The following is a 27,813-nucleotide window of genomic DNA, read 5'->3' on the forward strand; positions in this document are numbered from 1 at the left end:
ACAGTGAAAATCCATTTTTTGATATGTATTCAAAGGTAGTGCTGTAATTAAAAAAAACGAAATAAAAGTATTACGAGATTTGTAATATAGCCTGTGTAATATCAATACCAATATTAAGTAGATTAAAGAAAAGTACATTTCTCTTCCTTTACCAAATTCTTATTTTTATTTTCTAAATGAAGCTAAAGCCAACATTGATATGGTTCTATTGATTTTATATATATATATATATATATATATATATATATATATATATATATATATATATATATATATATATATATATATATATATATATATATATATATATATTGGCTGTAGCTTCATTTAGAAAATAAAAATTAGAATTTTTTTTCTTTTGCTCTTAAAATGAAAGCGCATTTATATAAATGTAGTTTATTATTAAATTTGATTTTCAAAATTTGTTGACCTGGAAATTATCATTTTACTGTTTATTCTGAGTTACTACGTTTTTTTTTTTTGTCCACTTCACTAAAGGTATTACCATATACAATAGATAGATTTGCCCAACTTATGTAATATACAGCATGCTGGGTAATGTATTGATTTTCTTTTTTTTTTTGTTTTTAGGTATTTTGACTGTAAATGTCAATGCTTCTATGTTTTTTTTTTTTTTTTCCCTCAGTCATTTTGTGACCTCGGGTCATTAATGTTTAGATGCCCCAGTCAAGCTTGGAAGCATCAGTATGCCTTGTTTAACCTAAAACAACTGTGTCTTTAGTGAGATATATCTATCTATCTATCTATCTATCTATCTATCTATCTATCTATCTATCTATCTATCTATAGCTATCTATATTTTAATTTTTATTATTATCCCTTTCATGACTAAGCCTATTTTTGACATTTGGTGTTTACAAGTTAAAATCCGTATTTTTTGCTAGAAAATTACTTGGAGCCCCCAAACATTTTATTTATTTATATATATATATATATATATAATATTCTTTAGCAGAGAATCTAGAGAATAAAATGGCGATTGTTGCAATATTTTATGTCACACGGTATTTGTGCAGTGGTGTTTTAAACGCAACTTTTTGGGAAAAGGGACAGTTTCATGAATTTTTAAAAAAGATACATTAAAGTTAGCCCAATTTTTTTTTTTTTTGTAATGTGAAAGATGATGTTTTGCCAAGTAAATAGATACCAGACATGTCAAACTTTATAATTGCACGCACTCGTGGAATGGTGACAAACTTCGGTACCTATAAATCTCCATAGGCAACGCTTTAAAAAATTTTTACGGTTACCAGGTTAGAGTTACAGAGGAGGTCTAGGGCTAGAATTATTGCTCTCTCTCTGACTATCGCGGCGATACCTCACATGTGTGGTTTGAACACGTTTACATATGCGGGTGCGACTTCGTATGCGTTTTCTTTGCTGCGCGAGCTCGCGGGGATGGGGGCGCTTTAAATTTTTTTTTTTCTTATTTATTTTATTTATTTTTATATTAATAAATTGTGTTTAAAAAAAAAAAAAAAAATTTGATCACTTTTATTGCTGTTACAAGGAATGTAAAGATCCCTTGTGACAGTAATATCTGGTGACAGGTACTCTTTATGGAGAGATCGGGGGTTTAGAAGACCCCCGATCCCTCCTTTGAACTTCAAAGTATTCAGATCGCCGTTTTTGGCGATTCTGAATACTGTATATTTTTTTTAAACCGGCGCCAGTGGCAGCCGAGTAATGAGGAATGACGTCATGACGTCGCTTCCGTGTTTACAATCAGGAGACTGTAACGAAGCCTTTGTGCCAGTCTGTCCTTAGCCGCCGGAAGTGGCGGATTGTCGATCGGGTCTCCCGTGGGACCGCCCCCTCCCGCTCCTCCGGTATAACAGCCAATCGGCTTTTAGCCGTATCGGTTGTTATCCCTGGAAAGCCGATCATCGGCTTTAAAAAACGGTACTGGGATGATGCCTGCAGCTGCGGGCATCATCCTGGTATAACCAACGAAAGCCGAGGCCGCACATCTGCGTACGCTCGGCGGGAAGGGGTTAATATATATGTATTTTGCAGTCTGTCACTTAAATGGTCACAGCCTGCAGACTGCTTCTGTGCATCTTTCTGTGCAAAGCATGATGACAATTAAGACCCCTTTCACACTGCCACGACTTGAAAGTTGCGCAAATTTGTGCCCACGATTACAGGGAATGCCTGTGGACCTCAACTCACATCAAAGTCGGACCAAAGTAGTACAGGGACTTCTTTGAAGTCGGTGCGACTTGACGTGGCACAGATATGAATGGGAATCATGGGGTTTGTCATGTGACTCTGATGCCCAAAGTCGCAGGAAAAGTCGCACAAGTGTGAAAGGGGCCTCAGCTGCCTTGCATTAGCTTGTTTGTAAACAAAGCTATGTGATCAATATTTTGGCTCGAAATATGATCACGATTAGCGGGAACCATGCCTGAATGGTTCCTAATCACTGTATCTGATAGGACAGCTTTCACAGAGTTAGCAGCAGTGTTAATTTCGTTGACTAAAACATTTTAGTCAACTAACTTAATACCATTTTAGTCGACTAAAATATGACAAATAAGACTAAAACTAAAATGGCATTTTAGTCAAAAGACTAAATTGGGACTAAACCTAAAATGCCATTTTAGTCAAAACACTAAGACTAAAACTAAATTGAAATTTGTCATCAAAATTAACACTGGTCTGTAGTGCATGTTCATTCCTCAATACCATAAATATTAACATTGCATTTTTCACTCCAGCAGTATATAATGAGTTTTGAAATTGTAGAGAAATTATTAAATAATGCTTTACAATTTAACTACACCCATTAGGTTTTAGATGACTAAAATGATTTTACTCGACTAAAATGTACTGGAGATTTAGTCGACTAAATACGACTAAAACTAAAACAATTGCAGAAGACTAAAATGGGACTAAAACTAAAATGCCATTTTAGTCCTAAGACTAAGACTAAAACTTAATCGAGATTAAACCACTTAAACCCCCCTCCTGACCTTCTGGGCTGCATGCTCGGATAGGGGCCTGGTATGAATTTTGGGGGGAGGGAACCTATGCTGTTTTGTTTTTTTTTGGCATGGGATTTCCCTTCAAAATCCAGACCAGGGCCTAGTATGGTCTTGGGGGGGGGCCCCCACGCTGTTTTTTAAAAAATAATTATTTTGGCATGGGGTTCCCTTTCAAGATCCACACCAGACTCAAAGCGACTGGTACGGATCTGGGGTGGGGGGAGGACCCCACGCCAGTTTTTTTTTTTTTTTCTTTTTAATTTTGCCATGAGCTCCCCCTACAAGGTCCTCAGAGCACAAGTGGCATTCCACAAGTCGGGTCATTATGATCCGACTTGGATGTGTCTTCTATTCAAATCAATGAGCTGGAAGCCGGATCAGTTAAAGCGGAGTTCTGTCCACCCCTTTAAAAATTAAAAGTCAGCATCTGCACAAACAGTAGCCGCTGACTTTTCACATTAGTTCACTTACCTGTCCTGGAGTCCGGCGATGTCGGCACCGCAGCCAATGTTTACATCAGCTGGTTGGGTGCTGCGGCCCCATTGCTGGTAAGGGAACCCATCAGTGTAGCCTTTCGGCTTCATGGCTGGGTCCCTACTGCACATGCGCAAAGCACGCCGCTCTCTCTCACTGGCCCAGCAGAAGGGGAGAGAGGAGGAGGGGGGCCGAGCTGCTGACGTACTTCGCCGCGGCCCGGTCTCCCGGAAGTGGGGACCTGTAAAAAATAAAAATAAAATAAACACTTTTGGGTGGAACTCCACTTTATGACGGCTCTCATAGGGAACCTTTGAATTGAATAGAGGCAGAGAAATGCTGCTAAAAGCTAATGCGGCTAAACGCGCATTAACACCCATGCAAAAAGCTTCTTAACCACTTCAACACCCGCCCAATGTCAAATGACATCCGCAGCTGGGATCTCCCATCCTGGGCAGGCGTCACATGATGGCCTGGGCTTCCCGGCCGTCTAGGGGGCGCGCGCGAGCGCCCGCCGCGTTGCTCGGGACCTGGTGCGTGTGCCCAGCGGCCGCGATGTCCGCTGGGCCCCTGCGATTGCCCGTTAACGGAGCAGGACCGTGGATCTGTGTGTGTAAACACACAGATCCATGTCCTGTCAGGGGAGAGGAGACAGATCTGTGTTCCCAGTACAGAGGAACACCGATTGGTCTCCTCCCCTTGTGAGTCCCCTCCCCCTACAGTTAGAATCACTCCCCTAGGAAACACATTTAGCCCCTCGTCTCCCCCTAGTGGTTAACCCCTTCCTTGCCTGTCACATTTACACAGAAATCAGTGCAATTTTATAGCACTGATCGCTGTATAAACGTGAATGGTCCCAAAAATGTGTCAAAAGTGTCGGCCATAATGTCGCAGTCACGAAAAAAATTGCAGATCACCGCCATTACTAGTAAAAAAATAAATAAAGTTTTTTTAAAAAATGCCAAAAATCAATCCCGTATTTTGTAGACGCTATAACTTTTGCGCAAACCAATCAATATACGCTTATTGCGATTTTTTTTTTTTTTTTTTTTTTTTTTTTTACCAAAAATATGTAGAAGAATACGTATCAGCCTAAACCGAGGAAAACATTAAAAAAAAAAAAAAAAATGGGATATTTATTTTAGCAAAAAGTAAAAAATATTGTGTTTTTTTTTTTCCAAAATTGTCCCTCTTCTTTTGTTTATAGCGCAAAAAATAAAAACCACAGAGGTGATCAAATACCACCAAAAGAAAGCTATATTTGTGGGAAAAAAAGGACATCAATTTTGTTTGGGTACAACGTCACATGACCGCGCAATTGTCGTTTAAAATGCGACAGCGCTGAAAACTAAAAATTGGTCTGGGAAGGAAGGGGGTGAAAATGCCCTGTATTGAAGTGGTTAAAGTGCGTTTTCCTGACCTTAGTGTGTAGGGCTCACTGCTCCGTCCCCTCTTCGTGATGTAATGAAAGGCATATGAGGAGGGTGCAGCCCCCCCCCCCAAATAAAAAAAAAAAGAGCTGCAGCCCTCTCTTGACCTGGCCCTGTTTTATGTGTTATTAACATTGTCAGACATAAAATAAATAATAGTTGTTTTTTAACACTTATAATAGGTATATAATTGCAATTATGTGTTATTCTGATTATTACTGTTATTTTTTTTTTTGTTGTTATTGTTAATGAGTAATTATCACTGTGTTGCTGTATATACCTGCCGGTAGAGAAGCAGCACAGGCTCTTGCGGATTGTCATAGAAAGCACTTGTATGGATGTTGACTTGATAAGTTTATCTTTTGGGTATTTATGTGTCATCTGTCTGTGCCATTTTTTTTTTTGTCACACAAATAGAACTTTCTTTTGGTGGTATTTGATCATCACTGAGTTTTTTTTTACTTTTTATTATATATATATATTATTATTATAATGACAAAAAAACCCAGTAACTTTCTACTATAAAACATATTTAATAAAAACATTTAAAAAATCAAATTTCTTCATAAATTTCGGTCAGATTGTATTCAGCTACATGTCTTTGGTTAAAAAAAAAAAAAAAAAAGAAAACCATCCTAATAAGTGCATATTAGTTGGTTTGCGTGAAAGTCATAGCGTCTGCAGACGATGGTATATAATCTGGCCAGTAGAATGGATTTATGCTCAGTACCATTCTGGCAGCAAAAATCCAGGATTTATGGGGCATACGTTCATATGCCCATGTACACAAGGCCTACATTTCAGGAATGGATGGGCAGGAATGCAAACCCTTTAGCAGAAAAGGCTTCTCATATTTTACTGGTGTATTTAGGTGTTTGTCTGGAGTTCAGCTAAAAAAAAAATAATAAAATTGCGTTTTCTTTTTTTTTTTAATTAAATAAAACATAATCTCTTTTAATTTATTTGATTAGACCTATGGTGTTAGAACACATTGCAAGTGAACAAAATACCTCTATTTCTCCACTATAAAGGTGTCATATTTTATTTATTTATAAATGTATGCATCCATTGTTAAGCTTTCTGTAAGTTTTCTGAATCAATGTTTTCAAATAAGGAGCAGCTATAAACCTCCATATTTAAAGGTTACTGTAGAATTATTTACCTGTTAAAAAATTCTTATGTCATCTTTACATAAAATACCTCACTGTCAGGTCTGGTTATGAACCTTTCATAAATTAAATATTTTTTATTTACATTTTAGTACGCTTAGAGTTTTTTCTTTTATATCTAATTTAGAAATGTAAACCTTAATTGGGCTGTTTTTTGCTGAGTCCTTTTTTAGATGGTGAGAGAAATTTGATTACCTCACATTGAGTTGTTAATGTTTTCAGACTGCATTCATGACAGCTGCCAAAAAATCGAGTCCGCATTTGTAGAGATTTGTTTTCAAAAGGAAATGTCAGAAAAGATTTTACTTCTAATTGACTGTACATGTTCTCTTATAAAGCCATCATTGTATGAGGCCAATTAATGCTTTCTTTGCTCACTTGAAAAAAAAAAAGGAAAAAAAAATAATTTCAGATCTGAACCCTGACGTTTTCTTTTTTTTTTTTTGCCCTATACCTATTTAAATAATGCACGTACCTTTATCTATTGCTAAAAGTGGAATAACATTTGTCATGTTCTATGAGAACTCTTTGGAATGGGAGTCATTCACCTTATATAGCTAGGACAGCATTCAGAGTAGCTTCCTTTATTAGGTCCAAGCTACATAGCTTGATTAATATTAAACAGAATTTTTATATTGCATACAGTTGCTTGAACATTATTATTGTGAGACGATTATTAAAGTAAGATAATGAAATTGAACTTTTTCTTTCATGTTGAAGCCCATTGTATCGTGTTGTACCCACACCTATACAGACTTATGCCAAAAAATGGAATACAAAGACAAATTGAAATAAAAAAAAAAAAAAATTATATATAGATATATATATATATCTATATATATATATATAGATATCTATATATATATATATATATATATATATATATATATATATATATATATATATATATATATATATATATATATATATATATATATATATATATATATAGAGATCTATCTATCTATATAGATATAGATCTATATATCTATATCTATAGATATAGATATATATATATATATATATATATATATATATATATATATAATCTAGAAAGATATATATATATATATATATATATATATATATATATATATATAGCGCTATATATATAGAGAGAGAGAGAGAATTACATACACATTTCTTTTTAAGATAAACTGTAGAGCCTAATTATACATGTTTTCACTCAAGGTGCACATAACATCATCAAGTATTAGCATATTTTCTAATCCAATTCAATTGGAAAAATGTAAAAAAGCTATTTGTATTTTGTGTTAAAACATTTATAAATAGACCCCTTTATTTTTTTTTTTTTTTTCTTCTTCTGCTACTTCAGCTTTTGTCGTTTTGAGGTACTTTAATCAACTTTTCCGTTCATTTGTTTCCCTCACAATTACATCATAGTAGCGCTTTTTTTCCCTTTTTTTTTCTTTTTCCTTCCTCCCTTTTTTTTTTTTTTTTTTTTTTTTCCCTTTCCCTTCCCTTTTCCTCCCTTTTTTTTTTTTTTTTTTTTTTTTTCTGCTGCAGTCTTCCCTTTCCCCTTTCTATATACCTGTCAGTGGTCTATATCATCAGTTAGCACCTTCATTTTCCCAACCCACCTTACCGCGTATCCCTCCAACCCCACCCCACCCCCCCCCCCAACCCCATCTCCCCCATCTACCAGTCGCTTTTCTGGGCCTTTCTCTCGGTTACTCCTCCGTCTTCTGGTTGGGTTGTCCTCTAGTTTTTCTCCTCTTCCCTGATGCTTACGTTCTCCTGCTTCCTAAGCTCCCACAACTTCAGCGTATCTCAACGTTTGTTTAAATTTATCCCATTCTTGCCATTTTTCCCCATAAGCGTCCAAGCCCTCCCCGTCACTATACCTCAAGTACTCTAAGTTTTGAATCTCATTAACTTTATTACACCAACTCCTCATTGTGGGTCTTGTGGGTTTCTTCCAATGTCGGGGGATAAGGCTTTTGGCTGCGTTTAACATTGGCGGCAATAAACTTTTCAAATATTGTTTATTCGGGATGTTTATCCCGTGGAACAAGCAACTCCATGGGTCGTCTAGTAGCTTTAGATTAGTTATTTCTCCTATTATTTGCCTAATTTCCTCCCAGTACCTTCCAACTTCCGGGCATTGCCACCATACATGGGCAGTTGTCCCAATCTCTTTACACCCTCGCCAGCAGTATTGTGATTTTTCTTTTTGAATTTTATGCGCTTTGTCGGGGGTAATATGCCATCTCATCAGGCATTTATAATTCATCTCCCTCATGTTGCTGTTTACTGTAGTAGTGTGTACCCTACGCAATATTCGACTAATCTCTTCCTTCTTCAGACTAGTTCCTAGTTCGTTTTCCCACTTAGTAATATGCGGTGGAATATCTGGACCAGACCTATCTATGAGTATACTATAGATTTTTGAGATCACCCTCTTTTTTCCCTTGTCCTCACATATTTTTTCTAAGGGGAGCAAGTTTGCTTCCGATCTTAATGGCTGGGGCAAATACTCTGTAAAGTGTTTTAATTGATTATACTGCCATTCGTCAATCAATCTCCAAGATCTCTAGAAAGATATATATATATATAGCGCTATATATATAGAGAGAGAGAGAGAGAATTACATACACATTTCTTTTTAAGATAAACTGTAGAGCCTAATTATACATGTTTTCACTCAAGGTGCACATAACATCATCAAGTATTAGCATATTTTCTAATCCAATTCAATTGGAAAAATGTAAAAAAGCTATTTGTATTTTGTGTTAAAACATTTATAAATAGACCCCTTTAGTTACCTTAAGAATATATGCATGCGATTGATAATTCAGTATAATATTTATATGCATTGTCTTGGTTCCTTATGGGGTGTGTGTGTGTGTGTGTGTGTGTGTGTGTGTGTATGTGTATGACTTCTTGTGAGATAAGACAGGGGGACGTGGCTCTTTATGAGGTAGGACGGGGGGGGTGGACGTGGCTCCTTATGAGGTAGGACAGGGGGACGTGGCTCCTTATGGGGTAGGACAGGGGGACGTGGCTCCTTATGGGGTAGGACAGGGGGACGTGGGTCCTTATGGGGTAGGACAGGGGGACGTGGGTCCTTATGGGTAGGACAGGAGGACGTGGGTCCTTATGGGTAGGACAGGCCATGCCCCCCTGTTCTTCCTCATATAAGAAATTATGTCCCCCTGTCCTACCTCACGAGGAAGAACAGGAGCACATGACTGCTAATGAAGTAGGCCAGGGGGACGTGACTACTTATGAAGTAGGCCTAGGGGTCGTGGCTCCTAATGAATTAGGCCAGGGCTCCTTATGAAGCAGGCAAGGGGGATATAACTCATTTTAAAGAAGAACAGAGGGTTGTGGCTCCTTATGAGTGACATTTGGTTACTATGACATGATTACTGCTTCCAGCCCAGGTATAAGTGCAGGCAATGTATGAACACTGGCTCTGTTTGGGTTTCTCCATAAATGCACCATGAAATGACTGGACTGGCTCTACCCTGAGGAAAATTTTTCCACCCTGATGAGTGGCAGAGCAGACCATGCCCTCCCGAGAGCAGCATCACTTCCATAAGTGCTTCGGGAGTCTCTGCCCCACCCCCTCCTCTCTAAACCCTCAATGTGTGGTTGCATGCAGGTTGTAGGACACTCCACCATCTCCATTGTGGCCCTGTCCCCTCGTCTCGTCTCCCCTTTTGTGTTAGTGTGTAGGGCTCACTGCTCCGTCCACTCATTGTGGTGTAATGAAAGACATATGCACCCCCCCAAATCAAAAGAAAAAAGCCTCAAGAGTTGCAGCCCCCCCCTTGACCTGGCCCTGTTTTATGTGTTATTACCATTGCCAGACATAAAATATATAATAGTCATTTTTTAACACTTATAATAGGTATATAATTACAATTATGCGTTATTCTGATTATTTTTGTTATTGTTTTTGTATTATTGTTAATGTTATTGCTGTAACTGTTTGTATTTTATTAATCATTTGATGAATTAGATAAGTAATTATCACTGTGTTGTTGTATATTCCTGCCGTTAGAGAAGCAGCACAGGCTTTTGCGGATTGTGGTAGAAAGCACTTGTATGGATGTTGACTTGATAAGTTTATCTTTTGGGTATTTGTGTGTCATCTGTCTGTGCCATTTATGTTTCTGCTCAGATTCTGGCCATTAACCGTGGGGAAAATCTAAAAATCCTGACAGTAAAGGTCACCATTCCTGACAGGGTGATGACTTTGTTCTGTAGATGGTGTGTCCATGAAAGGTCTGTATACATTCTTACTGAATCCTTTTCTTTTTTTTTTTTTTCTTTTTTTTTTTTTTATTCTGCTGCTGAAATGAATCATCAATGTCCCCGTGCATTATAGAGACACGGTGTTAAAACAACTTAAGCCCTATTAAGTTTTTTTTTTTTTCCTTTATTCCCTGACAGGAGACAGGTCTCTGCAGCTCGAAGCTGTTTTAGTATTTCAGAGTTTTTACTGCAGCAGAACCCGTCAAATTTAGATTTGGTGTATTACTTCAAAGGGCCAAAAAAAAACCATGGGTTTTCGCTTTCTGGAATATTTAAAGGTTAAGTTCACCTTTAAAAAAAAAAAATCACATTTTTTTTGCAGGTAAAAAAATGTGCATTCCAATTTTTTTTTCCCTTAGCATTGCACCCATGAAGCTGTTTTAGTATTTCTGAGTTTTTACTGCAGTATAAACTGACAAATCTAGATTTGATGTATTACTTCAAAAGGGCCAAAAAAAGAAAAAAAGGGTTTTAGTTTTCTGGAATATTTAAAGGATAAGTTCACCTTTTAAAAAAAAAATAATACATGCACATTTTTTTTTTTTTTTTGCTGGTACAAATATGTGCCTTCAAATTTCTTTTTTTCAAGGAGGCTGCAAAGCATTGCACCCATGATCAACAGATTAGGGGTGCAGTGTCAGGCTCCTGCAGACTGTCTGTGTAGCTGTCTGCCCATACCTCATACGGGCTGCCAGTTACTGAATAACAGGAAGATCAATGAACTGAGTGCTCATCAGAACCCTGGTAGTTCATTGAGAACCACAAGCCGTCAGCCGCAATGGCTGCCGATACTTGTAGGCATTCGTTTACTGTGTGAATGACGAGGTGTAGCGTCACATATGACGACCCATCACATTTTGCTACCCGCTGGAGTGCGCATGCGCGACGCGGCCATATGTGCTCCAACACCTTTACGTCAAAACTCCACACCCCTCGCTGACTCGCTTCACTTGCCACGCTTCGGGCACGACCTCGCTTCGCTCGGCATAATTATAATCTAACTCTGTGTCCACTTGGATGGTGGGGCTTGAACCTGGACCTAGGGGTGGAGTTTTGTCGTAAAAGTGTTGGAACGCATATGGCGGCGCGCATGCGCACTGCAGCGGGTAGCAAAATGTGATGGGTCGCCATATGTGATGCTACACCGGCTGTGTGGGTGGAGCACTCTTTTTGAATTGTGACAGCGAGTGTAGTGAGAAGGTCCCCCCCGCCTGCTGTCACAGGGAGGGGGCGTTTTGGTGGGTGAGGTGGTGGATGCTTAACATATTATACACTAAATATGGGTGTAACATGTTCACAAAGGTGAACTTATTTTTTAAAAGAGTTGTAAAAATGTATTTTTTTTTTACATGTAATATTTTAGGTAGAATTCATACTTTATTTTAAAAGTAATGGTCTTTTCAGGTGAATATGCTGCAGTTTAGTGTCCAGGCAGTGTAAATGGGCCCTTATAGTTCCCTTTGATTATAGCGCAACTGTAGCAAATTTAAAAACATTCCTTTGCAGTGGGACTGCGCTGCTATTTTGTCCGCAATTACAAAGCTCTTCGCCCAAAAAAAGGTGAAGGAAACTCTTTTGCGCATAGGGCAGCTCATTCAAATGAATAGGCTTCCCTATGGGTGACACATGTTTGGTATCTATTTACTCAACGTAACATCATCTTTTATATTTTGCCAAAGTATGGGGTTCTGCATTGTGTGTGTTTTTTTTTTTTTTTGCATTAAAATTCAAATGTATTTTTTTCCAAAAAATTGCGTTTGAAAAGCCGCTGCACAAATACCGTGTACATAAAAAATTGCAAAACACACTAATTTATTCTCTAGGGCCTCTGCTTTAAAAAAAAAATGTTTGAGGGTTCTAAGAAATTTTCTAGAAAAAAAATACTGATTGTTTCATGTAAACAAAAAGTGCCAGAAAAGTGGTTATTTAGCACTGGGTTATTATTATTAGTTTTGGAATCTAAGGCTCTCTTCCCGTCTAGGTGTCCTGGATCGCGGGCAGAATCGCCACAATTCTGCCTGCAATTCGGAATCACGGCAATTCGCGGGACACCCTTGCGATCCCTGTCCCTTCCAATGGCACCCTGATCGCGGCTCCATTTTGTTGCGATAGTCGCCTGACGCACTGCGGTAAAATCGCACAAACAGAATCGTGGGACGCCTGTCGCCCAAAAGAATACAAGAGCTTCTTTTGGGGCGACAGGCACCCCCCCCCCCCATTGTGTTTGCGCAATTTTACTGCGATTTGTCAGGAGACAAAATCGCGCCGTGATTGTGGGGGGGGCTGGGCTGGGGCGGGGCGGCATTGGAAGTGACGGGGATCACACGGGCATCCCGCAATTAGCCATGATTCGCGATTGCAGGCAGAATAGCAATGTTTTTGCCTTGCGATCCGAGATGCCTAGATCTGAACAGAGCCTTAAAGAGGAGGTCCGGCGTTTTTTTTTTTTTTTTTTTAAAAGTCAGCAGCTTCAAATACTGCAGCTGCTGACTTTTAATAAGGACACTTACCTGTCCAGTGAGCCTGCGATGTCGGCCCCGCCGAGGCCGATCCGTCCATCCTAACTAAGGGAAACAGGCAGTGGAGCCTTGCCAGTTTCCTACTGCGCATGCGCGAGCGGCGCTCTGTGAATGGCCCCCTGGTTTTCTGGGAACACACACAGTTCCCAGAAGGCAACGGGGCCGCTCACCGAGGAGCAGGACACTGTTCTTAGTTCAGTGTAAATGTACTTTCTTTTTGTCCTTTGAGGGATATGGGAAGTCTTGAGCTTAGTTCAGTGAAATTATATCATTTTTGACTAGTATTAACTTTTCTTTTTTTTTTTTCCCTGAAAGGTGGAGACCAAAGCAGTATGCGAGGCCGGAGTTTCTGATAATTCTGCGCAATTCTGTAAAAGATTCCTACAAGCGCCTCATTTATCCTCTTCTCTGCAGAGAGTATCGGTATGTAAATACTTACACCAAAGTAAAATGTGAAACTTTATACATCCTGATGTTTTGTCCTATGAAATGCAAGCCCCGATGTTTTCTCCTGGCCACTCTCAATGCAGGAAGTTACGACTTCATCAGAACATTGACTCTGCCCATTTCCTTTTTTGCTGAATTTATATAGGCCAGATTCACAGCTGTTTTTTTCTTTTCTTTTCTTTTCAAGGTACCCCAGTAGATTGAAGTAGTTGTGAACGATCACCTTGTAAAACAACTCATTCAGTTTAAAATAGAAATCAAAAGGCAAAATATTTTTGTATAGATATAAACAAAAATATTATAAATACATTTTTTTTTATCAGTGATCACATTCTCTCTGTTTTCAGCTGCATAAAAACTGGGGGAAGGAGAAGCAGCAGCACACTGAGCTTGCCAGTGAATGGGGGGGAGTGTCAGGACAAGTCAGATCATTGGAGGATTGCATGCTGAATTCCCAGCAAAGCTAGAGAACTGACCATACTGTTCTCTCCTGCTTGGTTTGGTCAGTTTTTAATAGGAAAGCAAGGAAAGACAGCAAGGGGACTAGCAGAAACACCATTGATTTCATACAAAGGAAGCAATACAAAGAGAACCGGATACTTTCTCATACACGTACATGGTGCACCAGGCACATATCGGGAATATGAAGGGTAACAAACACTATAAGGCAACCCCCCTGTATTGCAGTTCATCATAACATATTGTAATGCACTACCGTGTGTTGTGGTGGTCTGCTTTGGGAAAAAAAGGGGAAAAGTGCTGTTTTGTGTCTGTTGTTATTTATTGGTAGTTCAAATGAATGGGCTGCCCTAAAGAATACGTTACCCCAACATTTCATATTCCTGATACGTGCCTGCTGTACCATGTACTTGTATAAGAAAGTCTCCTGTTCTCTTTGTGTGGCTTCCTTTGTGTGAAATCCCTGGTGTTCCTGCCAGTCCCTCTGCTTTCCTATCAAAAACTGACCATACTAATAGGAGAGCACAGCGTGGTCAGTTTTCTGGCTGTGCTGGGAACTCAGCCTGCTCTACTCCAATGATCAGGCTTGTGCTGACACGTCGCTTCTGCACAGCCTTTTACTAGGAAGATCAGTGTACTGCTGTTTTTCCTCCCCTAGGTCTCTGAGCTCCTAATGCAGTTGAGAACAGAGGTTATGTAATCACTTATAAAAAGGGGAAAAATGTATTTACAATGTTTTTTTTTATACGTATGCACGCTTTTTAACTTTCATTTCTATTTTAAACTGAATGGGTTGTTTAACAAGGTGAGGGTTTACATATACTTTAACATAACGTGCCTTATCTTTTTGCCAACCGCCCCACAAACATTTACTGCAGGGAGAGAATCGCGTACAGGTAAGTGATGCTGAACTTCTGAGTCTGAGGCGTGCACGTGTGCCGCCGGCGACCCGCTTCCGATGTGATTGGACACAGCGGGAGCCATTCAGTGGGTTCGGGCGGACCCAATGTCCGCCAGTACCTGCCCATCGTTCCTGACAGAGGCAGAACGGCGATCTGCCTTGTGTACATAGGGAAGAAGACCGAGATCTTGTGTCAGACAGCAGGACTCGGCCCCCCTCCTGTGTTACTTTATTTGATTGACAGCAGCGGGAGCCGATGGCCCCTGCTGCTATCAATCTATCCAATGACGACCCGAGACAGCAGCTGGAGCTGCACTACAGAAGGTTTTTCACCTTAAGGCATCGAATGCATTAAGGTTAAAAACCAATGAGGGTTTACAACCCCTTTAAGTACTTTGCTAAGAGAGACTCATAGCTGTTACTGTTCATCGTCACCATCACAGGAGGTAATGGTGTAGATAAAACCTAAATATTCTCCCCCCTCCCCAAAGCCATGCATTTTTTTAACTTTATTTTTTTTTTTGTTTCAAAGCAGAATGTTTTTTACCCACCTATAAATCAGCCCTGTGATATTTTTTAAAACATACTAAGAACACACAGTTCCTTGTGCGGGTGCAATAGTTTATTATTTAGTGACAGGTGGAAAAAAAAAAAAACCTCAGAGATTGGCAGAATTACTGACCGCATGCCGCGCTTGTTATTTCATTATATTTCTTTACCCCGCCTCGTAGGACGCAGATTATCTTTCACGGCTGAAAATCTTGTTGCACTTGGCGCCTCTTAGCATGTTTTTGTAGGATCTTTAAGCAGATAAGACTATGAAGTTTATAGCGAAATATCTTGGCTTTCAACTCGTCAGATCTTGCCATATTAGTGTCCTTTGCTGTGTCAATAATGGTGTTATGGGATACAGGAGGAATTTTCACTCCATGGTTAATATGCAATTTGCAGCTGTAATGATTTCAGGCTCAAATATTAAAGAGTCCTTGCCATGCACAAATATTTTTTTGTTAGGCCAATATATTTTTTTAAAAGGAGTATTGAGGCTGCCATTTATATGAGTAGAATGGCTGTCTCTGGCCTTCATACTTTTTTAAAGGAGAAGTATGGCCAAAGCTCTTTTGGCACTACAGTTGAACCTTGGAATACGAGCATAATCCGTTCCAGGACAATGCTTGTAATCCAAAGCACTCGCATATCAAAGTGAGTTTCCCCATAGAAGTCAATGGAATCGAAGATAATTCATTCCGCATTGACTTCTATTACATGCAATACTGCATGTGGCCAGAGGTTGGGGGGGGGGGGGGGGGGCGCCGGAGAGCCTTGGAAATACTCGGGGACAGCTCGGCTAAACTCGGAAAGCTTCAAAAAGGCTTGCAAACACTCTGGAATGGAGTATTTCCAAGTGTTTCCGAGTATTTCTGAACGGCTCCAAACCATTCCGAGTGTCCCCGGCGCCCCCACACCTCTGGCCAAATGCGGTACTGCATCACCCATTAGCTTGAATTCTGCTCGTTTTGCGAGACAACACTAGCAAACCGAGTCAGAATTTAAAAAAAAAAAAGTTGCCCGTCTTTCAAAACACACGTTAATCGTAAACCAAGGTTCCACTGTACTTCTCCTATGGATCACAGGAGTGCAGTTAGTTCTGCACTCCTGTAACCCGGTTTCAGCCAACAGCACTCAATTGGTCCAATTGCTGGATCGATCCTGACCATACAGTCAGGATCCACCAAGATCGAAACAACACAACACAATCTCCTGCGCTCAGGAGCTTATTCAATGTGTAAGTGGTGTGGCCAACCCTTCGGATAGAATATGGAATGTCAAAGGTCTTGCTGCCCTCCTCAGAACAATGGGTATCCTTAGAGCTGAAACATATAGAAAGACAGGGAGGGCACACCGACCTTTTGCATTACCAAAGAAAAAAATTATTTAAATAGTAAAAACAATAGTAATACTCACAAACAAACATTTAAAAGAGGCTTAACATTGCTTCAAAAATTCGGAACCGTGTCTTCTAGACACCTGCAACCTGGACCAGATGTTAGGAGGAATGCCTGACTGGCAGCTGGCTCAGCCTCTCAGCGAGTCTCTGGGCAGAGCAGAGAGCTGGTGAGTGAGTAACGGGTCTCTACTCACTAGAGAATGAGAACTGAGCGATCAGCAGTCATTGACCCCTCAGTTCTCGGTCTTGGGCTAGGTTCACAGCTATGCATTTTTCCCTGTGCATTTTGCTTTTTTCTTAAATGCGTTATTTATGTTTTTTGTGTTTTTGGAAGGTGTCTATTTCCATGTGGGAGAAACCATCAAAAACATCTGAAACGCATAAAAACCGCAAGCACAGCCACTCCCGCCCCCTCCACAGCCCGTCGCTCCAGTGGGGGTGGGTGAAGCAGAGAGCTTGTGCCTGACAGTCACAACTCTCTGCTCAGAGCGGAGGGGAGAATTGAGTAGTCAGCAATGTTTGCTTGCTCAGTTCTCAGTGCAGAGCTGGCTGCATCCACCTAGGTAAGTATAACGTGCATCCGGAAAGTATTCACAGCTTTATTCCAAATTAGATTCAATTTATCTTTTTTCTCAAAATTCTACAAACCATATCCCATAATGACAACGTGAAAGAAGTTTGATTTGAAATCTTTGACAAATTTATTAAAAATAAAAAATGAAAAAATCCCATGTACATAAATAAGTATTCACAGCCTTTGCTCAATACTTTGTTGAAGCACCTTTGGCACCAATTACAGCCTTAAAGGGGTTGTAAAGGTAATTTTTTTCTTTTTTTAAAATAACAAACATATCATACTTACCTTCACTGTGCAGCTCGTTCTGCACAGAGTGGCCCCGAACCTGGTCTTCTGGGGTCCCTCGGCGACTGTTTCAGCTCCTCCCCGCAAGCATTTACCACCTTAATGCGAGCTCCCTCGCATGGTGGTGAGTGCTTGCGGGCGCGCTCCCGTGATACAGCCGGCGGCTATAGCCGCTCGCTGTATCACTCGGCCCCGCCCCCCGGCGCGTCACGTCATCGGATGTGATTGACAGCAGCGCGAGCCAATGGCTGCGCTGCTTTCAATCCATCCACTGCAGCCAATCAGCGACCAGGCTGAGCTGCAATGAGGACGAGCAGCGAAGATTCGAGGCGTCAGGTAAGTAAAACGGGGGGGCTGGGGGCGGCGGTACTGTCAAAAGTTTTTTCACCTTAATGCATAGAATGCATTAAGGTGAAAAAATTTTTATCTTTACAACCCCTTTAAGTCTTTTTGACTATGATGCTTGACACACCTATTTTCCAGCAGTTTCTCCCAGTATTCTTTGCAGGACCTCTCAAGCTCCATCAGGTTGGATGGGGAGGGTCGGTGCACAGCCATTTTCAGATCGCTTCAGAGATGTTCAATCAGGTTCTGGCTGGGCCACTCGGGGACATTCACAGAGTTGTCCCGTAGCCACTCCTTTGATATCTTGGCTGTGTGCTTAGGGTCATTGTCCTGTTGGAAAGATGAACCTTCGCCTGAGTCTGAGGTCCAGAGCGCTCCGGAGCAAGCTTTCATCAGGGATGTCTCTATACATTGCTGCATTCAACTTTCCCTCGTTTCTGACTAGTCTCCCAGTTCCTGCCGCTGAAAAACATCTCCACAGCATGATGCTGCCATCACCATGCTTCACTGTTGGCATAGTATTGACCAGGTGATAAGAGGTGCCTGGTTTCCTCTAGACATGACGCTTGCCATTCCGGTCAAAGAGTTCAATCTTTGTTTTAGCAGACCAGAGAATTTTGTTTCTCATGGTCGGAGAGTCCTTCAGGTGCCTTTTGGCAAACTCCAGGCTGGCTGTCATGTGCCTTTTTCTGAGGAGTGGCTTCCGTCTGGCCACTCTACCATACAGACCTCATTGGTGGAGTGCTGCGGAGATGTTTGTTCTCTGAAAGGTTCTCCTCTCTCCACAGAGAAACGCTGGAGCTCTGTCAGAGTGACCATCGGGTTCTTGGTCACCTCCCTGACTAAGGCCCTTCTACCTGAGTGCTCAGTTTGGCCGGGCAGCTCACTCTAGGTCCTGGTGATTCCAAACTTCGTCCATTTATGGATGATGGAGGCCATTGTGCTCATTGGGACCTTTTAATGCTGCAGATGTTTTTCCGTACCCTTCCTCAGATCTGTGCCTCGATACAATCCTGCCTCAGAGGTCTACAGACAATTCCTTGGACTTCATGGCTTGGTTTGAGCTCTGACATTCTCTGTTAACTGTGGGACCTTATATAGACAGGTGTGTGCCTTTCCAAATCATGTCCAATCAAATGAATTTGCCACAGGTGGATTCCAATCAAGAAATGGGATGCACCTGAGCTCAACTTTGATTGTCATGTCAAAGGCTGTGAATACTTATGTACATGTGATTTTTTATTTTTAATAAATTTGCAAAAGATTTAAAACAAACTTATTTCATGTTCTCATTATGGGGTATTGTTTGTAGAATTTTGAGGAAAATAATGAATTTAATCTTTGGAATAAGGCTGTAACATAACAAAATGTGGAAAAAAGTGAAGCGCTGTCAACACTTTCCAGATAAACTGTTTATTTTTTCAGATCCCATAGTTCTCTTTTAAAGCCTGTGTACAGTGCTTTGAAAAAGTATTCATACCCCTTGAAATTTTCCTTATTTTGTCATGTTACAACCAAAAACGTAAATGTATTTTATTGGGATTTTATGTGATAGACCAACACAAAGTGGCACATAATTGTGAAGTGGAAGGAAATTGATAAATGTTTTTCAAATTACTTACAAATATCTGAAAAGTGTGGTGTACATTTGTATTCAGCCCCCCTGAGTCAATACTTTGTAGAACCACCGTTCACTGCAATTACAGCTGCAAGTCTTTTTGGGGATGTCTCTACCAGCTTTGCACATCTAGAGAGGGACATTTTTGCCCATTCTACTTTGCAAAATAGCTCAAGCTCTGTCAGATTGGATGGAGAGCGTCTGTGAACAGCAATTTTCAAGTGTTTCCACAGATTCTCAATTGGATTTAGGTCTGGACTTTGACTGGGCCATTCTAACACATGAATATGCTTTGATCTAAACCATTCCATTGTAGCTCTGGCTGTATGTTTAGGGTCATTGTCCTGCTGGAAGGTGAACCACGCCCTAGTCTCAAGTCTTTTGCAGACTAACAGGTTTTCTTCTAATATTGCCCTGTATTTGGCTCCATCCATCTTCCCATCAACTCTGACCAGCTTCTCTGTCCCTGCTGAAGAAAAGCATCCCCACAACATGATGCTGCCACCACCATGTTTCACAGTGGGGATGGTGTGTTCAGGATGATGTGCAATTTTAGTTTTCCGCAACACATAACGTTTTGCTTTTAGGCCAAAAAGTTCAATTTTGGTCTTATCTGACCAGAGCACCTTCTTCCACATGTTTGCTGTGTCCCCCAAATGGCTTCTTACAAATGGGATTTTTATGGCTTTCTTTCAACAACTCTTCTTGCCACTCTTCCATAAAGGCCAGATTTGTGGAGAGCACGAATAAAAGTTGTCCTGTGGACAGATTCTCCCACCTAAGCTGTGAATCTCTGCAGCTCCTCCAGAGTTATCATGGGCCTCTTGGCTGCTTCTCTGATTAATGCTTTCCTTGCCCTGCAGATTAGGTGGACGGCCATGTCTTGGTAGGTTTGCAGTTGTGCCAAACTCTTTCCATTTTCGGATGATGGATTGAACAGAGCTCTTTGAGATGTTCAAAGCTTGGGATGTTTTTTTAGAATCTTACCCTGCTTTAAACTTCTACACAACTTTATCCCTGACCTGTCTGGTGTGCTCCTTGGCCTTCATGATGCTGTTTGTTCACTAATGTTCTCTAACAAACCTCTGAGGGCTTCAGAGAGCAGCTGAATTTATACTGAGATTAAATTACACACAGGTGGACTCTATTTACTAATTAGGTGACTTCTGAAGGCAATTGGTTCCGCTAGATTTTAGTTAATGGTATCAGAGAAAGGCCCCTTTCACACAGGTTTTCCGATCAGGTCCGCCTTTCAGTTTTTCAGGCGGACCTGATCCGACACTTTATTCAGCCCTATGGAGCGGCGGATGTCAGCGTTGACCTGTCAGCTGACACCCGCCGTTATCCGATCTGATCTGCCAAATCCGTAAGGATGGTGACCCTATTTTACATCTGTTTGGAGGATCGGATGAAAATGCCCAGGCGGTCCATTTTCATCCGACCTCCTCATAGAGGACAGCGGGGCTCTGACAGGTCCGTCTCTGTACAGTGAGCGGAGACGGACCTGTCATCCGCCTGTTCAGTGGGAGATTAGCGGATCGATCCCCCTGCTGAGCAAGCGGAATCCATCATACAGACAAGCCTGTGTGAAAGGACCCTAAAGGGGGCTAAATACAAATGCACGCCACACTTTTCAGATATTTATTTGTAGAAAATTTTGAGAACCATTTATCATTTTCCTTCTACTTCACAATTATGTGCTACTTTGTGTTGGTCTATCACATAAAATCCCAATAAAATACATTTGTGTTTTTGGTTGTAACATGACAAAATGTAGAACATTTCAAGGGGTATGAATACTTTTTCAAGGCACTGTACATGGGCTATTGCATGCTTCAGAGCTGTTTTCTCCCAATACAAGTCAAGGGAAATGCAAAAGAAGATTGATTCCGCTTAGGAAGAAGTATGCAATGGTAGCATGTTCAGAGGGAGAAGGTAACTATGGCAGTCTCCGTGTTTGCCCCATGACAGGCCTAGTTCCAGGTCTGTACCTTTAGTATTACTTTAAAAAGTGGACATTCACCTGGTGTAAGTAATACTTTGATATAAACTCAAGAAAAAAATATAGTAGTTTGTAATAGTCAAACCTATGTTATGTTATGTTGTGTAGAAGAATTAAATGCCATACATGTATATTTATGTTTTCTTATGACAGATCCAAACTAACCTCAGATGCAGAAAAGGAGTCTATAATGATGTCTGGAAGAAACCTACGCCAGCTGCTCCTCGCAGGCCCTGTCAGAGGGCGCACAATAATGGGCGTGGATCCAGGGTATACGCACGGCTGTAAGCTAGCTGTCATTTCACCCACCAGTAAGTTTCTCCCTGGCACTGTAGATTTTTTTTTTTTTTTAGTAACTCCGCGTAAGGTCATCTTTAATATTTTACCAAAAAAAAAAAAAAAAAGGTTTTGTGTTCACCAAAATTCATTAAAGTGTATTTTTTTTTTCAAAACAATTCGCGTTTGAAAAAGTGCTGCACAACTACCGTGTGACATAAAAAAAATTGCAACACCCACCATTTTATTCTCTAGAGCCTCTGTACAATTTTTATAATGTTTGGGGGTTTTAAAGCGGAGCTCCAGTCATTTTTTAATTTGTTTTGTAAAAAACATCCCCGTGATGGTCGCAGTTTATCTAATTTAATCTGGCATATACTGTACATGTAATCTTTTTTGTTGTTTAGTTGTTAAAGAGGAGTTCCCATTTAAAAAAAAAAAAAAAAAAATTTAAAAGTCAGCAGCTACAAATACTGCAGCTGCTGACTTTTAATTGGACACTTACCTGTCCCAGGGTCTAGCGATGCGGGGGATTGAAGCCCCGCTCGTCTCCCCCGTCTCCCCCTCCGTTTGGCGGCGCCGGCATTGCAACTGTGGGCGCCGGGCTGTGGCTTCACAGCCGGGCACCCACTGCGCATTCGCAAGCGGCGCCGCGCGCCGTGATTGGCCGCTCAGTCATCTGGGACCTGTAATGGGTCCCAGATGATTGACAAGAGGGAGGGAGGAGAGCTGAGCCCTTGCTGTGCCGAGGGGAAGTGATGTCACCAGCCCAGGCACTGAAAGAGGCAGACTACGAGGGACCACCTAGCAACAGGCATTCAGAGGTAAGTTAAAAAAAAAATTCCAAATGCTTTTTTTAAATTTTTTTTTTTAGGCACATTCATGCATTTTTTTTTTTTTTTTTTTTTTTTTTAGGGTGGAACACCACTTTAAATTTACTCACTGTAGCCTCTGTGACATGCATGCTCCCATCTCCATTGCGGGCATCTGAAGCTTCTTCCGGGATACGGTGCAGCTGGCTACCCAGCATGCACCCCCTGATCTCATACCTGCGCACTGTGTACAAAGCGCGGTGTACTTGTTGCATTGCAGGTTGCCATAGAAAATGGCGTTGGAGGAAGTTCCAGCCCTTGTTGTTATGGCGACTTGTCAATCAATATAGGAAACCCAGAAGAAAGCTAGCATACCACGCTGCTCCTGGGATTAATGACACTTATATCCCAGGAGCCAATGGGTGGCAGCATTTGACGTACTTTGCCGCGGCAAGGTACAATGGAAATGGGGATTTCTATTTATCCTAGAGGGTAATATGCTTTGGAAAAAAAAAAAAAACATTTCAAACATTCATTGTAATGTGATCAGCAACGCCAGGGGCCTAAGATCAAAAATAGGGCGGAACTCCGCTTTATGAAAATTTCTAGCAAAAATATGCAGATTTTTACATGTATAACAGAATTATCAGAATTGGCTTGGGAAGCTAGTAGTTAAATTCAAGTGAGTTCAGGTGTAGTTGAAAAGAAATAAAACAGAGCAGTGAGAAAAGAACTTCTTTGGTAATGATTCAGAAAACATTAGGAAAAAAATAAAGGAAAGGAAATAGAAGGAAAAGAGGAAGGAGGGAAAGCGTAAGGTCTCTCTACAACACTTGTACTTACACAACATCTAAGTCTGGTGACCTTAAAGTAGAACTATAGGCAAAACTTTTTTTAAATTTTGGATAGAATAAGGGGGGGTTATATCCCGTTTGTCCCCCCCCCCCCATCTGTACCCCATTGGGGAGATTTCCCTTCACTTCCTGTTCCATAGCCAAAACAGGAAGTGAGAGGAAATCCCTGCAAATTAGCAGAATCCTTTGGGGACCCCCAGAACTAGTGTCCCCATTTGAACATTTCCCCTCTATTATTTTTCTGGGGACAACCCAAGATGTGGGGTTTCTTTTTACTTTCACTTTCAATAAACTTTTCAGTAAGGCTTCATGCACAGGAGACGCCGGTGCAAACTCTGCTGAACACATGTTTTTAAAAGCTGAAACCGGCATTTAGAAACGCCTATTTTGCCGCATTTGCATGCCGCGTTTAGCGGCGTTTTACCGCGTTTACATCTAGAGGCGTCTGCAGAGAATGTTATTTGGGGCCCCGTATCTCAGGGCCACTTAGTGCTAAGAACCCCAAATTTGGATATGTTGTAGTGCCACTTCCACTATGTTTGCACACCAAATTTGGGGTTCCTAGCACCAAGTGGCCCCAAGATATGGGGCCCCAACATCGGGTCGCAAAATGTCATTCTCTGCTGCAGAAAAGTGCTTGACATTTTGCAACCCGAATTTGGGGCCCCATATCTCGGGGCCACTTGGTGCTAGGAACCCCAAATTTGGATATATTGTAGTGCTAGTTCAACTGTGTTTGCACACCAAATTTGGGGTTCCTAGCACCAAGTGACCCCAAATTCGGGTCGCAAAATGTCATTCTCTGCTGCAGTTTTCCATCATATTTCTGTGTTTTCTGGTCCAAAAAATAGGGTTCCTTTAAAAACACTTATAAACGCAAACGTGGCTAAACGCTAAAACGTGGAAAACTTTTGCATCTGAACCCATTTTTTTTGCTTCTGGAAAAACGAGGTTAAACACAACTGCCTAAAAACGCCAAAAAACGAGACTGTGTACATGGTCACATAGGATAACACTGAATGAGTTCAGGGGCAGTTGAAAAAAGTGTCCAACTGCCTCTGAACATACGTTTAACAGAGTGTCATGTGCATGAGGCCTACATGGTAAAAGAAGAAATAGAGAGGGTGAATCTTCCTAAAAGGGGCACAGGCATCAATAAAAACTGACAGGGGTTCTAATCCCTCTCCACTCTATCCAAAACTAAAGAAAAAGTTTTGCCTTTAGTTATACTTTAACATAGAGTTGTTACCTTTACAAATTGTCATCAATGTACCATAAGTGGCTTAAGCATCTATAGTCTTTATGTTCTGATGGTTCAAAAAAATCCTGGAGTAATTGTTTATATAATATCCAAGCCAACCAAACCTTACAAAACTGTTCAGTGGTGTCTTCAGCCACCAATCTCTCCATATACTTTTATATAAGTCTCCAGCTATTCAGGTAGGGAAGGGGGTCCTACTAGACTTCCAATGTCAGTTGGTGAGCAGCAAAAGTACTGAACAATTTTACAGTCATGAACATATTAATTGTGTATTTATAATTTTCCTATGGTCATCCATCTACGAAATTTCACTTATTTGAGTTTTCTTTTTCAGACCAGATCCTTCATACGGATGTTGTATATTTGCACACGGGACGTGGCGGCTCGATGAACGATGCTGAGAAAATTAGAAGACTTCTGCTGAATTTCAAGTAATTTGGTTTTATACAAATACCTGATAGTGCAGTGCTTGTAATAGCTATGAACGGAACATGACAAAGATATATATATATATATATATATATATATATATATATATATATATATATATATATATATATATATATATAGATATATATATATAGGTCCGTTTTTCATACATCAGTTTATGGATAAAAAACGGACATCAGTGTATCTCTATGGAAAAACGGATGTACATACAGTGCCTTGAAAAATATTTATACCCCTTGAAATTTTCCAAATTTTGTCATGTTACAACCAAAGACATAAATGTATTTTATTGGGATTTTTGTGATAGACCAACACAAAGTGGCACATAATCATTAAGTAGAAGGAAGATGATAAATGGTTTTCAAAATGTTTTACAAATATGTGAAAAGTGTGGGGGGTACATTTGTGTTCAGCCCCCCGGAGTCAATACTTTGTAGAACCGCCTTTCACTGCAATTACAGCTGCAAGTCTTTTTGGGGATGTCTCTACCATTTTGCACATCTAGAGAGTGAATATTTTTGCCGATTCTTCTTTGCAACATAGCTCAAGTCAGATTGGATGGAGAGCGTCTGTGAACAGCAATTTTCAAGTCTTGCCACAGATTCTCAATTGGATTTAGGTCTGGACTTTGACTGCGCCATTCTAACACAGGAATATGCTTTGATCTAAACCATTCCATTGTAGCTCTGGCTGTATGTTTAGGGTCGTTGTCCTGTTGGAAGGTGAACCTCCACCCATACCTGAAGTCTTTTGCAGGTTTTCTTCTAAGATTGCCCTGTATTTGGTTCCATCCATCTTCTTATCAACTCTGACCAGCTTCCCTGTCCCTGCTGAAAAAAAGCATCCCCACAACATGATGCTGCCACCACCATGTTTCACAGTGGGGATGGTGTGTTCAGGGTGATGTGCAGTTTTAGTTTTCCGCCACACATAACGTTTTGCTTTTAGGCCAAAAAGTAAAATTTTGGACTCATCTGACCAGAGCACCTTCTTCCACATGTTTGCTGTGTCCTCCTACATGGCTTCTCACAAACATTATTTTTATGGCTTTCGTTCAACAACTCTTCTTGCCACTCTTCCATAAAGGCCAGATTTGTGAAGTGCACCACTAATAGTTGTCCTGTGGACAGATTCTCCCACCTGAGCTGTGGATCTCTGCAGCTCCTTCAAAGTTACCATTTGGCTCTTGGCTGCTTCTCTGATGAATGCTCTCATTGCCCAGCCTGTCAGTTTAGGTGGACGGCCATGTCTTGGTAGGTTTGCAGTTGTGCCATACTCTTTCCGTTTTTTGGATGATGGATTTAACAGTGCTCCATGAGATGTTCAAAGTTTGGTATATTTTTTTAGAACCTGCCAACGTTATCGCTGACCTGTCTGGTGTGTTCTTTTGCCTTCATGATGCCGTTTGTTCAATAAGGTTCTCTAAAAAACCTCTGAGGGCTTGACAGAACAGCTGTATTTATACTGAGATTAAATTACACACAGGTGGACTCTATTTACTAATTAGGTGACTTCTGAAGGCAGTGGGTTCCACTAGATTTTAGTTAGGGGTATCAGAGAGAAGGGGGGCTGAATACAAATGCGCGCCACACTTTTCAGATCTTTATTTGTAAAAAAAAATGAAAACCATTTATAATTTTCCTTCCACTTCACAATTATGTGCCACTCTTGTGCCAGATCTTTACTAAAAGCAGCACACTTTACACACATTGCACATAGTTGGGCACATTTTTAACCCCTTGATCACCCTAGATGTTAACCCTTTCGATCCTGTGTCATTAGTACAATGGCAGTGGTATAGTATTATCACTGATCACTGTATTAATGCCACTGGTGATGTCAGTGGCAGTCGGTTCCCCCCACTCGTCAGTGTCAGGTTGACCACCGCAGTCCCATTATAAGTCACTGATCGCTGCCATTAGTAGTATAAAAAAAATAAAAATTCTAGTATATATATCATAGTTTGTAGGCGTTATAACTTTCATGCAAACCAATCATTATACACTTAGGCCCCTTTCACACTGGGGCGGTTTGCAGGCGTTATTGCGCTAAAAATGCCGCCTGCAAACTGCCCCAAAACAGCCTCCGCTGTTTGTTCAGTGTGAAAGCCCGAGGGCTTTCACACTGAAGCGGTGCGCTGGCAGGAGAAGAAAAAATCTCCTGTCAGCCACATCTTTGGAGCGGTGAAGGTGCGGTGTATTCACCGCTCCTAAACCGGTCCTGCCCATTGAAATCAGTGGGACAGCGCGGCTATACCGCGGCAATACTGCGGCTATAGCCGCGCTATACGAGTGGATTTAACCCTTTTTCGGCCGCCAGCGGGGGGTTAAAACCGCACCGCTAGCGGCCGAATTCCCGCCGGTAAAACAGCCCCCTACCACCCCAGTGTGAAAGGGGCCTTATTGGGAATTTGTTTATCAAAAACACGTAACAAAATATATTTTTGGCCATAATTTATGAAGAAATTCGATTTTTATTTTCCATTTTTTATTAGATAGGTTTTATAGCAGAAACTAAAAAATGTATATTTTTTCAAACACATGTCTTTTTTTTCGTTTTTATTGCACAAAATAAAAAACCCAGTGGTGATTAAATACCACCAAAATAAAATGGTTAAACTAAGCATTTGATAAAAGAATGATTCGTTAATAATTAGACAGATAGAAGTGACCACCACTGCAATCAGAATGGTTT

General features: G+C 40.7%; 1 protein-coding gene across 1 annotated transcript in view; it reads left to right on the forward strand.

Moving 5' to 3' along the window:
* LOC141141294 (S1 RNA-binding domain-containing protein 1-like) overlaps nucleotides 1–27,813 on the forward strand; it is a 201,916-nt gene that overhangs the window by 58,608 nt on the left and 115,495 nt on the right. Inside the window, exons 11-14 of the mRNA XM_073628969.1 lie at nucleotides 10,232–10,335; nucleotides 13,200–13,307; nucleotides 21,620–21,777; nucleotides 25,004–25,100. Of these exons, the coding sequence (XP_073485070.1) occupies nucleotides 10,232–10,335; nucleotides 13,200–13,307; nucleotides 21,620–21,777; nucleotides 25,004–25,100 (467 nt within the window). The remainder of the gene's footprint in view (nucleotides 1–10,231; nucleotides 10,336–13,199; nucleotides 13,308–21,619; nucleotides 21,778–25,003; nucleotides 25,101–27,813) is intronic.

This window comes from Aquarana catesbeiana, linkage group LG04 (genome assembly GCF_042186555.1).
Source record: "Aquarana catesbeiana isolate 2022-GZ linkage group LG04, ASM4218655v1, whole genome shotgun sequence".
Classification (NCBI taxonomy): domain Eukaryota; kingdom Metazoa; phylum Chordata; class Amphibia; order Anura; family Ranidae; genus Aquarana; species Aquarana catesbeiana.